Below are 13,783 nucleotides of genomic sequence, written 5' to 3' on the forward strand. Positions count from 1 at the left end.
CAGAAATAGCTCTGCGTGTCATGAATAATAAAAGTCCCATATTCACATAGTAGTACAGTATATTGCAAAGAATTTACATAAGAGAAGTGTTTTAACTGATCAAAATAAAGACTGAGTTTGAATCGATAGGCTGCTAATCGGTGAAAGCATGGACACATGACCATTAAAACTAACCATTTGTAGATAATGAAGAATTTAAAAAGACAAAGCAAATGCTAACAGTTCTGCATTGCAATGCTGTGGAGCCACTCTACATTCATAGTCCAGCATTGGCCTCTTGTTGAAACCATTTGATGTGTTGAAGCCATTCAATGTAGCAAATCCTGTTAACATTTTTTGTTTTATGTTTTTATCTTCATTATTCATCTAAACAGTTGAGCTACTTTTAAACTGCAGTCTTCAAATAACTTTTTGTCTCTTGAACATTATAACGACATGCTGCTATATGCACTTAATAAAAACCTTTATTATGCACAGATGCTTTATAGCATACATTTGCATGTGTTTAATCTCATAACTTTCATCTTCTTGGTTGTTGAATATTCATTTTTTGAATATTCCCAGAAACAAAAGTAAAAATTCCGTAAATCAACTAATTGATTAATTGAAAAATAATCTGCATATTAATTGATTAGATATATTGTTGTTAGCCCTTTCACTGATTAGTTCTACCTCCTAGTTGAATAATTGCTCTGATTAGCACATCTAGGTAACTGCAACAAATACTGGGGAGAACTTTTAATTTCTAAACCAGGATTTTCCACCTCTGCTTATTTGAGTCCTGTACAGGAAGACACCTGGCCTGGTGCTCCAGGTGAATATCAAGGCTAATTAAAAAAACTGTAACTCTAAAACTGGGGGGGGAGGGGGTGCTGCTTCAAGTTATGATGTTTCTATAAACACTGTTTAAACACTACTGTCACAAGTACACCAAAACAAAAATCATATTCAGGAAATACAGAATCACTACTTCAGCAACTGCTAGAACTACAAATAATAATGTAGGTGATGTGTAGTCCATTGGCTGTGTATTATCTAGAAGACACATACCCGTATGACTGTTTTGACATACTCTGAAAGCACAGCCCAGTACAGCTTGTCTGCCCCAATGGAGCGCCGTATGAAAAAGGCTCCTGACCTGCGGAAGATCTCCCCAAGCAATGACATCCCCATCAGAGCTGAGAGACAAACAGACAGGCAGAAAGATATAAAGGCTGATCATAAATATGTAAATTAACTAATTTTCAAAACAGACTTTTTGAAGAAATAATACTTAGTGGTAGAAATGTACCACATAGAGGCCTTTTAGGAAAGATCTTTTAGAAAGAGGCCTGTGTCAAGGTTCAGTGAAAATTTGCACGCAATGTACACTTCACTGATTGTGTGAAACTGTCATTTGCTCTGTTGGACTTTCATACCATGGAGCCATCAAAGCAAATGACTATAATAATAGATACTTGCGGATTCCTGCAGCAATGACTGGAATGGGGAGATCATAAGTGAAGAGAATGTAGGACAAAACCAGGAAGTCCACATAACTCCTGTGATTGGGCATCAGCACCACTGGGCACTCCTGAATAACCTGTTGAAGCTGAAGGGTGGGACAATGAGAGAAAGTCAATATGATTGTATGTGTCTGCATTAAAAAACATGTTCATTTGCAAATAGCCCATACTCTGGATTGCAGAGTATTTCAGGATTTCAATAACAATATAATTAGTTCAAATAGGTGAACTTAGGAACCAATCTTAAAATATGTGCAAAGTACAACATATGTTTTAATATTTTCAAATGAGAAAACAGTTGTGTGGTCTTATACTGTGGACAGTGCTCTTCTTAAGTTTAACAGTTGTGGTTTTCATTCCATTTACACAGAAGCAATCAATCACATACAAACTTCAAGGCAGACACCATATAGATTAGCATGATATAACCCAAGCAAACTACTCAGATAGGAGTAGCCTATCTTTAACATGCTAAGAATACATTCTGTGTAGGTGCATAGAATATCACACATTCATATGACGGATATGATAAATAAACGTTCAGTTTGCTTGATGATGAAGAAAGAGTATTTTCATAATTGCGTTCAGCTTTCTATACCAAATAGACATAGGTTTGCAACAAGATTTGTGCCCTTCAGCCAAGAAATGCAGACAATGCACATGTTTCATAATCATTTCAGCAGAACTGTGCTGGGCTAACAAAACCATACATACTGGTCTTACTATGTCTCCAAATTTCTACAGCTACAGCAGCCGATCAGAATCTGCTTATTACATGCCCTTCAGTCACATTCCCAGTGTAAGACAACTCTATCAATTTTGTATTCCAACAATCAATCAAAAAGGGTGATATCTGAGCAACCTCAAATGTCATGACCAAAAATTAATAAGCACATTGACTGAACACAATCACCAGATGCTTCAAAATTCACAACAAAATGAATGGTATAACTCATGCACTCACCACTCCACCCCAAGGCTGCCACCTCAGTCAGATAATTGACTTTGTCTTTTTTCCATGACACAATGAGCTGGCCAGAGGAGGATGGACTCCCCCTACTGAGGCTGGTTCCTCCCAAGATTCTTCCTACATGCCTAAAAGTTTTTCCTTGCAAATGTTACCTCTGGCTTGCTTTGTGAGGGTTTAGCCCTGGGTATACTGTGAAGTATATTGTAACAAATTTTATAAAATGGACTAGTGAGTACTTTCCCATTTTGCAGATGTAAAGTTAATGTGATTTGTTTTAACTGGTTTTGGATCTGAAGAATGTTGAGCAGACATAATTCTGGTTCTCTGTAAGCTCACCCTCTGTAGGCCATCATCGTTGATGTAAATCTTTCGAAATAGCCTCTTGAAAACTTTACTCAGGATGAAGCCCAGTAACCGGATGAATCCCAGCTGAAGGTTTTGAGACATTTCCTCCAGTATCCCAGCAGCCTCCTCTCTGATCACCTCCAATGGCTCGCCACTCTCCACAGACATCTGCACAACCGTACAAAACGTTTGCATTTATATACCCTTCCAAAACATGCAGACACACATTTTAGGCTGGGGTTTTCAACCCTGGCCTTGCAGAGTCCCAGGGTCTGTAAAGGGAGTTAACTGTGTAATCAACTGCTTTAATGATCAATAAAGTGCTGGGTTGTAATGAAAACCAGAGCATCTAGTGGTTCTCCAGTACCAGGGCTAGGGACACAAAAGCATCGACATATTCATACAGAACACAAACAGGCATGTGCCATAATGTATAGGTATTGGGCCTCATTCAGGAACATGCATATGATCAAATTTTATCATTATTGTGCTCACAAACATTTCCACTAACATTCAGCATTCATCATTTTCATTTCTCAACTGAATTTGTTCTTTGGTAAGATAAACACGTTAAGGCAAATGCAGATGTTTATATTTTTAATGCTGTATTCATCCATAGTCATTTTAAGTAGTTACAGACCTTATATTAACAACAAATGTTTATCAATACAAATATAATATAAATATGTTATTGATTTTAACTAAATTAACAAACCTGAATAATACAACATTTTTCAATAGTTTTTAATTTCAATTTCACTTAAGCTTTATTTAGTTTTAAGAGCAGGTTTGGTAGTTCTCATTTCAAAAGCTCTCATTTTTATTTCAGTTTATGATAGTTTCCTTTTTATTCAAGCACTTTTCATCTTAGCTTTATTTTATGGTAATAGCCTTGTTAGGAAGGCGTGTAAACTTGATAAAAGCAATTATGATGATGAAGTCCCATACGCGAGCAGCCAAGCCCAACACAGCAATGATGTATTTGTTACTTTTGGATTATTGGTTAATCTTGCCATGGAAACACATTTTGTCTTTAGGGTGTGAAGAATGATGAATGGCTGATGTTTGCACCCTTTAGTATGCACTTGACCCTTTAGTAACATCTCTGAGCACAAAATCGAAGGTCTGTGCCTGACTCAGGAATCCCACATTGGTTTTTGTAGGAATTTTATTAAGAAGAAAAGTAAGAAGAATTTAAGCAAAGCTGCTTTGCGAATGAGCCCCATTAACTGTACCTTTTTTTACCTTTTTTGAAAATAACAATATTCACACATCCACACAATCCACATTTTGCTCTGCGTGACTAAGTGCATTGAATTGCTAATTAGCTAGGTGTGTTTTGTCTGAGGCAGCCTATCCTGGTGCTAGTTAATTAAAGGGGAACTGCACCCAAAAAATATATTTCCCCCATTGTTCAATAAGCCCATCATAAATATATCCCCCCCCCCCCCCACAAATTTTTTTTCATCTGCTGTTGTCTAGATAAAGCAATTCCAAACCACTGAAAGCCATATTCTCCAGCCTTCTGCTGTAACGTCAACACCCACAATGCACTGCTTTACAAACTGATTTGTTTGGCGTTCCCTGGGGTGCAGAGGGGTCACTTGGGCATACATACTGAAATTATTTTAGCCATATCAACAGTGCTGTTTAGGACATTTTGAGCTATTTAGCTTGCCTAATGCCATAAGACAGTAGAAGACATTTTGTGCTATTGAGAAGTACAAAAAGAAAGATGTGGTGTGCTGTGCCAGGCTGCAGAATGAAGAAAGCAGAGGAAGACACTGAATATCGTTGCACTCAAAGAACATTGACAAATGTTTGATTTAATGGAATTATTTCAAAATACTTTCAAAACATGAGGCCAGTGGTAAACCATGCGCAATTGTACCAAGCTGTTTAAATACTTGAAAAGCGCTGGATATGCGACAACCTATCAGCTCTGAGCATTTTGTCTAATTAGAGGACAGTATTTTTATGAGAACACGTCAAGTGACTGCTGACGGCCCCAGTCCAATTGTACCGATTATCATTGTTAATTGGTAGTGAATATGCACGGCTGAATTATATTTTTATCAGGGTCTAACCTTACAAAATGTAAAACATGGAACTGTACATATGGCTGCTGAACACTCTGACAACAGAAAAAAGAGGAAATACAGTAAAAGGCCACTAACTTTAAAAAGATTGCATGGGTACAAATAAACTGGTAAGCAGCTTATCAAGAGTTTGCCATCCCCCCTATGCAAAGACATGTATGTGCATTTAGGCTACTGTCTGTTAGAGGCAGAGCATGGGTTGTTTAAAATTGCCAGCGTAGGCTACCCTTGCCCATAATCCAAATTCAACCCCTAGCCCATAGTAGTTACCCTGGAGTGCCCTCAGTATTATAACTTGCTGACATCCCATAGAGGGCCACTCACAAAGATTGTACAAAGAACTCTGGGATACCCCCTTCAGTATGAAGCCTACATTGTTGCTGGCTCAGTCATTTGAAATATTTAAAAATATTTAAAAATTGTATTTGTATTTTAATGTATTTTTAAATACTATTTGGGAAAAATAATTGGTTTTCCATGAAAATACTTTAAATAAATCAAAGTATTTCATGTGTAAATGTATTTGAAAATACTTCAAATATGTATTTAACTGCATTTTCAAATACAAATACATATTTGTATTTGACCCAGGTCTGGTGTGTAGTCGCCATTTCACAACCAATGATTACGAGCAGGACCTCCATTCTGAACTGAGAGGGACAACTGGGAGAAACAAACTGAAGGACAATGCGGTACCATCTGTATTCATGAGTGCCAGTCAGAAAAGAAGATATTACAATTTAGCTGCTTTCAACTAACGTTATTATAATAGCGCTTTTAACAAACGTTAACTCAGCTGCTTTTAACTAAGCTGCTTAAATTATCTAATGTTATGATAACTTTTAACGAACATTATTATGCTATCATAACGTTATCTAGCTAACTAACATTGTTTTTTAGGATGTAATATGTAATGTTGCTAGTTATGCAGTTACATGTCACATCACATCCTTTAGACACAAACATACAAATTACCATTTCCAACATCCTCATACTACAAATGAAAGTTATAAGTAGCCTACTCATCAGTGACAAAATGGATAATATACTACAAATATAGATGTGGCTTGATCCAGGAGCCCAGAGTTTTCCGGCTTTCCCTTCAATTTGAATGGCTTAAATCCACTATTCCTCCTAATTGGCTCTGTCTTTTTGCATGTGACTTAAAATCATGGTTCTTGGCTTTGTTATTTGCATAACCCAAAACACAAAACAACATTTTGGGATTTTTACAATTTTGGTAATCCAGTGACTGCTAATACTATGCTATGGAGTATAACGGATTATTTTCCCCCATTGTGATGGAATGGCCTTTTCTTGCCCTGTCTCTATGCCTGCGTGAGTGGATGCGGGACGGCAGACAGCATTTGTATTTCCCACCCTTCTTTCAAAGAGGAAGGAATTGCAAAATGCGCGATGGCTCTTGATTACCCCAGGCTTAACTCGCACTTGACACCAGTTGGAATATGTAGAAAAAGGGGTTCTGTTCTGTAGGATGTACTTAGAATTTCATAACCAGATTTTTTTAGCATATATTACAACCAAATAACATGGGCCATAAATGAATTTTTTTTGGTGCGGTTCCCCTTTAAGGGAGCTGTATTTATTCTTCACTATTACCACTGTTATGTTTTTGCTGATTATGAAGGCATGTCCTTAACATATACTTTTGCTGGAAGATCTAGCCCAGTTCGTAACTAGTTTATTAGCTGACTGACAATGCTTTTAGTTCTGACTTGTAGGCCATGGCTCTGTCAAAATACTACTGAGTTTTCAACTGTGAAAACCGCGAGTGCAATATGCCATTGCGGTGTATTACTGGGCTGCTTGAGATTTTTATTTTTGCCAGTTTACTCCCCTGCACATGAACAAACCACCGTGCTACTGCCAAATATGCAGTAGATACTACAAGCATTGTTTCTCCTGATTAATTTTCCTGTTGAACTCAATGAAAAAAATATTCAGGAGAAACAATGCTTGTAGTATCTACTGCATATATGGCAGCAGCATGGTGGTTTGAGGCTCATTTAATACCTTGGACCCTTGATGACTTAAAGCCATTTAGCCAACAAATGTGTTCTATACTGTATCAGCATAATTTACAACTGAATCTAGTCCCACCCCCCAATTCCCATTGAGATCCATTCAAATGCAAAGAGTTTTTGTATCGTTTGTAGGACAACCTGAAAATAAGATATCCAGACTCTGATGATGTTGATAGGTCACAGACATCAGGAAGTCATGGCATGCAAATCATATGCAACCAAATGCAAAACATGACTCTTATTTGACATTGTTAATTTGTCTACTGTATAAGTTAATTTCCCTGTTTCTAGCTTTTCCCCAAATAGATCACTGCAGCAAAAGTAAACGAGCAAATGGTGGTACAGGAGGTCTCAGGAGTGCATGTACTTGGGGGTATACATGTAGTTGCAAAACAGTTTGCAGGGAGGGGGTGCTTGTTAATTACCACCCACTGTCCTGCCCGCGGGATGCTATGTAAAATTAGCACGGGATCCGAGCACTATGAAAAGTTGCATGAATATGAACATGTAATATATGTATTGAAAGATTAAACTCTCGTCTTTTCGGTAGGGCTGCCCCCTAATAGTCGACCAAACCGGTAGTCGATGAGAAGAGTCTTAGTCGACCAAGTTTTCATTGGTCGGTTAGTCGCAGGAAGAAAAAAAGAAAAAAAACCTCAAACTCCATTCGGGAGCTGCACCTCGTCGTTAAAAAGTTATTAGACTATGTCGGGCAGGAAATCATCCAAAGTGTGGGATCATTTCGATCATGTAAAGGATGACCCCAAGAAGGTGACATGCAAACTCTGCATGCAAAGATGTGTTTGCAACGTAGGTGTTTTTTTACTCTGTCTCGTAGGTTTAGTTCGGTCCCTGGAGTCCAGTTTGCTAGCGGACGTCCACTCACCATGTACAAAGCATGCGTGCGCTTAACGTGCTGCAGGGCCCCCCCTTTCCTGTGCCGTATACCCCTGCCCCTCATGTGGCAAGACTTGCGGATCACTCATCGGCCTGCACAGCCACATGGCTATGCACAGGCAAGATACACCCCAATAAACCCCCAACAAATGAATTTGGAGCAACGTCATCATCAACATCGATGGACTGCCATAAGCAGTATAACGAACTGAAAACGCTGTAATCTTCGGCACGGCCGTCTATTCCACGAATGACACGGAAGTTAGGGCTACGACCATGCACTCTATTTATCGGACACCGCCAACTCATTGCTGCCGTTTATATTTCTCTTAAATGTTTCAGTTTGCTGTATATTTATTTGTTTATATAATTTATATTTATTTATATTTTAAAAAGAAACGAAAATATTTTTTTCAATTTAGTTTTTTTAACAAAAAGCTGTTTTTTAATTTATCATTTGTTTTATAAGTTATTGTGTTGGTGCTACAAGTTCATAAGTTGTGTGATGTTATACTGTGTTATATAAAATAAAATAAAATAAATAAAATAAAAAATAAATTAACAAAATGTTCAGTCTCCTTGCTGGTTGTTCCGACACATTCAGAATCACTACCGCTTTTGCCGTTAGCACTCTCCTTAACAGGTGGCTCTCTTCGTTCGTGCGCTTGTAAAATTAATATTTTAAAGGCTCATTATTACAGTTTTGTATTTCTCTAATGTAGCACAGTGTTAACAATGTTACTTATAACATTCTTTCTCAGCCCTGGAACTCAAACCATTTTCTGATGCCCAAAAAATATATCTATTTAAATAATTAAATTAATATCATAAACGTGTAACAACTAGTCGACTAATGGCTTGAACTAAGGACTACTAGTCGACTAGGAAAATATTTGGTTGGGGGCAGCCCTACTTTTTGGTCATTGTGGTCATTTTCAAAACAACCGCCTGTCGTAAATACAATCCAGGTACTATTTACGTCAGAGTTTTCAAAGTAAACCTTAGAATATGGTGTTTCCCTACCTTCAAAGCAGCCTGGTAGTCCAAAAATGTAATAAATCCTTGAAAACTTTATATCCTTATTCACCGCAAGGGTCTAACAAACAAATATAGATATTTTGTTTTATTAGAAACGTAATCCAAATCAAGATACTGTCGAGAGAACGCCATTGGCTGTTGTATATCCGCACCTGCAAAGATAAGTGCATCTTTGTATGTACGACATCGTATCTATGGTGGTATCTTTGTGTTCAGCAAAGATCTTGGATGAAAACTAGCCATCCCACATGGTTCTCAGATAACGATTGGCCATTTGCCACCCCTGAACGTCCAACCAGTGCCACCGTTACTTAGCACCTATCACTGCTGTCGAGTCATATTACTTGAAAGACAAAGCCAGCCTATCAATAGCCAATCACCATGCCACTTACTGAACTTCTAGCCAATAAGATACTCTTTCCAAAACTGTATGGCTTGGGAGAGGGCGGAAAAGTTTGAGGAAGTTGTGGGCATGCGTAACGAACAGTAGCTGCATGAGGTACACACCAGAGCGCACTCTAACCTGTTATTCGCTATAGTTTCGCCATAGTTTGAGAGCGCACCATGCACATGCTTATTGTAAGTTTGTACAAAGATTGTTTTTGCATTTTTGGCAATTTGATAATGGCTAAAGCCAATAGTAAAAGTTGATTCACCGTGGACGTGGTCAGTTCAGAAAAAGAATGATCAATGTTTGTGGAAACATTTATAAGCAGTTATCGATCGAATCTGACGGTACCCGTGTTTAGTGAATAAGTCCCATTGTATGTGGTTGTATGTCAGATTACAACACCATTGGGCAGGTATTTTAACCCCTTTGCACAGATGCCAAATCTTACCAATCCTTGCCCATTCAGGGGGTACTTTATTTAAAGCTTTATAACTCCAGTTGGGAGCATCACAGAGAATTAAAAAATGCCTTAAATGAAGCATGACATTTGTACCATTTACAATACTAACTACTACTTAGATTTGTTTATTTCTCTCTAAATTATGAATATAAAGTGCCACAACTGCAATTGTCTAGGCAAAAAAGCAAAAATGAATTTGCTCTTTTTTTAATTTGCAATGAAATACTGAGAGATCCCATATATAATGCAGTCCGGGGTAATGCACGCACATCTGAAATATTCCAACAGGTGCAGGATAAATAAATATAGTTAGTAAGAAGAGAGAGTATATCCGCACACTGTTTTTTCTGCTCCCAAAGTTATTTAATAATACAGCATTTCAACCTCAAAGGTCTTCGTCAGGTACATCCATGTACCTGACAAAGACCTTTGAGGTCGAAACATTGTACTATTAGATCCCATATATACAACAGGTTAAACTATACATGTCCTGGATCAAAAACTCCTTGGCCACAAGTGCGCAAAATGTAAAAGTTGGATATGCAGAACTGCTATGCAGATCTTTGAAGCAAAATTAAGCAGTGCCAAATCTATCCAAAATGTCTGAATTATACATTGCTTTAAATCACAATATTATCATGTATTTCACTACAGATCAACTGTTTTGACTCAAGAAACTCACTTTTGCATAATTTTGAAGTGGGAATTTCAGATTTCAGTCAGTACAGTGGTCTAAAATATCTAGGGGTCCAGAAACATTTCCAAAATCTCTCTAAAATTGAATAAAATGCTTTTTTTTTCCATTGTAAAGCATATAAATGTACCCCTTATGAAGGTTTAAGATTAAACATTGATATCAATGTGGTACAATACCTAAATGTGTAATCATTAACTCTCATATGTTTTGCTGTACTCTACTGTATGCAATATTTTCTTGCATGGGGATGGGATGACATTAAAACAATATTCAACTGTACACCATGTTTTGGCAATCACATCCGGAACTTGAAACAGAAACCCAACTCAGCTAACAACTTAGCTACCAACGAATGCTTACGTTACGGTGTGAAATATCCTCCTTACAAAATACCACTAACCTACTTAAAGACACTCAATTAAAAAAAATTATAACCAAAATATTTAGAGCAGTAACACTTACATATGGACAATTAAATCTTATCTGTGTTCAATAGATAGAGACAGGGACCGAAAATCAATGCTGCAGTTCTACTCTTCTGACAGTCCTGAAAACAGTATAACAGCTAGGTCTATCAGCAAACATATGCCTGAGTCACACTTAGAGGTTCTCAAGAATAATCATATTTTCCAAGAAATTAGGAAACTCATTGATACATTTTCTTTTACTGCTAGCACAAAGTGAATGCATAAGGCGGCGATGATGATTCACAACTTTCGGTTACACAGGTTTATAAAACGCTATTCCAAAAGTCAAATCAGACATGTTAATACATCGTTAGAAAGCTTATTCTGCCACCTATTGGATAGATTCATAGTTAATCAAGCCAGGTTGTACTACAAAGGGTGGCAACACCGTAAACAACGTGTGGTATTCCGCAATGCTACTTTGGAAGGTACCTAGATGTCAAAAATGAGTGTATATTTCACAAACGGATTATCCAAGACAATATGTGACCACTCAGTCTCGAAAGGGACATCGCTACACGTAAAACCAGTGGTAAGGTTGTATATTTATTCCATATTCAGGCCCCGATATTGACAGTAGAATGACATGGTATAATTATAGAAAAGTTTGTCTTGTTTATTTTGTTATTCAGTGAGCAGCGTTTTCACTGCTGTCTTGGTATATCTTAGGGCTATTGTCGGGTTTATCTTGTTGCCATGATGTAATTCGAATTTTTAGTGGAGAAAGAATATTTTTATGAATACCCAGATAGACACTATTGTCGGTGTAGTTGCAGATGAGACTGCAGGGAGGGGGTGCTTGGTAAATGGACGACCAGTGCGACAATGATGCGCTTAGAAATTCCGTATTCTGTATAGTTGTCCCAAATAACCTACTAATAAAGCCCAAACAGAGTTTGTGTTTTAAACTCATAGTTTGGTTGCAGGAGCACTGAAAGTATGAGTTGAAAGATCTCAGGACGCCTACATCATGGCCACTTGGGGATTACACTAACAAGTTAAATGAGTATAATTCCAACAAAAAGAACTGTAACTGTATACCCCTGGAATATCTAAACTATGTCATCCATTCCACAACTGCTGCTTTTCATAAAGTGTGAGGACAATATCTAAGTTGTACTGAGCTATCCTTGTCAGCCTTGCTACTACCGGGATTTCCCCCATAGCCCTGATCTTGATGAAAGGTATCATTTTTCCATGCACCTACCTCTGCTAGTATACATATGTAGGAGACATGGTCTCCCCCTAATATTTTTCTTTTGTTATTGTATATATTTTTATGCAACTTTCACGAAATAACCTTAGAGGAGTTGTGAATATTTAAGTCCTTATTGGATCATTCAGTTTGATGTTTTTGCTTACTAGCTAATGCGAACTGCACTGTCTGATAACATTACTGTAATTGTTATGAATTTTTGTGCCTACAGAAAGGTTAATAAACCCCCCTCAAATACACATCTGTGTTGATGAGTGTTACAAATAGGCAACCCAGCAAGAAGTTGAGAGAAATAAGCATAGCCAGGCAGTGAGATCACAACCGAACTTCAGACAGACGTGTGCTAGCAGCAGAGCGGCAGGGTTTTTAAGGAACGTGAGCACTGCACTTATAATAGAAATGGAAATGGAACTGGAACAGCTGCAAGACAGGTTGAGTGAAAACCTTATTCAACTAGAGGTAGACCAGTTAAGAGAATTGTGTGTATTTACAAAAATCCCAGCTGAAAAGGAGGAAGGAAGCACATGTGAATCCGAATGATAAGTGAAGAAGTAGATGCAATTATTCAGGATGAAGAGGAGAGTGTAGCATATCAGCTCATTAACGAGCTGCTCACACTCTCAAACTAGCTTAAACAGGAAGGTGCTGAGTAAAATAATGGAAGTGATGATGCTCAAGCAGATAAACTGACTAGGTTACAGAGGCAGACATCCAAATCAGTTTTCAGCGTTCAACTAAAGTGCTGGAGGATGAAATGTGGAGGCTGAAAGACAAATCAAAAAACAATGAAGCTACAGCGAGCCCACGTTTAGCACCACCACCCAGACACATTACCAGAGTACCAGAATTGACAATGGCGTGAGTTCAAGATCTGTGGTCAGATTGGGAAGAGAATTCTTATAAAAATTTGATGCATCAAAATTGACAGTGGAGTGCAAAGAGCTACTGTAAAGCTGAAATTATTGACTCTTCGTACAAGCTATCAGGTCTGAGCATTTTTAATATGCTGGAAATAAAGATCAACCAAACCCCCATCCCCCCACCCCAGCTGAGAACTCATACAGAAAAGGTTCCTGAGGTCAGTTAGTACTGGGCCGTTGAGTGACCACATTAATTACATTAATTAAAGTACTATTGAGAGGACAGTTACAGTTGAGGTACTCATTGAGAAAATGCAGCTACAGTTGAGGCCAAAAGTTTACATACACCTAGGCTAAAGATATTCACAACTCCACACATTTCATGTTACCATTCATTTATTTTGTCAAGTCAATTAGGGCATCTACTTCGTTCACATCAGAGGTAATTTTAAAACAATCGATTACAGACAGATTTATTTCAGCTTTAATTCACTATATCAGAATTCCAGTGGGTCAAAAGTTTACATACACCAAGTTGACTGTTTCTTTAAACAGTCTGGAAGATTCCAGAAATTGATATAATGACTTTTTAGAAGCATCTGATTGGCCAATTGCCATAATTAGGAGTTAACTGGGAGTTAACTGGCACCTATGGCTATATTTAAGGGCCTACCTTTAGCGCCACTGCCTTTTTGCCCTTGATACCATGGGTAAATCCAAGCAACTCAGCCAAGACCTCAGAAAAAAATTGTGGACCTCCAAAAGTCCGATTCCTCCTTAGGAGCAATTTCCA

General features: G+C 37.8%; 1 protein-coding gene across 4 annotated transcripts in view; it reads right to left on the reverse strand.

Annotated features, from left to right (window-relative positions):
* gnpat2 (glyceronephosphate O-acyltransferase 2) overlaps positions 1 to 13,783 on the reverse strand; it is a 54,547-nt gene that overhangs the window by 15,794 nt on the left and 24,970 nt on the right. For all 4 annotated transcript variants that reach the window (XM_064341013.1, XM_064341016.1, XM_064341014.1 and 1 more), the window contains 3 exons: positions 2,812 to 2,988; positions 1,462 to 1,591; positions 1,051 to 1,178 (listed from right to left, as the gene is read on the reverse strand). In XM_064341013.1, the coding sequence (XP_064197083.1) occupies positions 1,051 to 1,178; positions 1,462 to 1,591; positions 2,812 to 2,988 (435 nt within the window). The remainder of the gene's footprint in view (positions 1 to 1,050; positions 1,179 to 1,461; positions 1,592 to 2,811; positions 2,989 to 13,783) is intronic.

The sequence above is a fragment of the Anguilla rostrata genome, chromosome 6 (genome assembly GCF_018555375.3).
Source record: "Anguilla rostrata isolate EN2019 chromosome 6, ASM1855537v3, whole genome shotgun sequence".
In the NCBI taxonomy this organism is placed as follows: domain Eukaryota; kingdom Metazoa; phylum Chordata; class Actinopteri; order Anguilliformes; family Anguillidae; genus Anguilla; species Anguilla rostrata.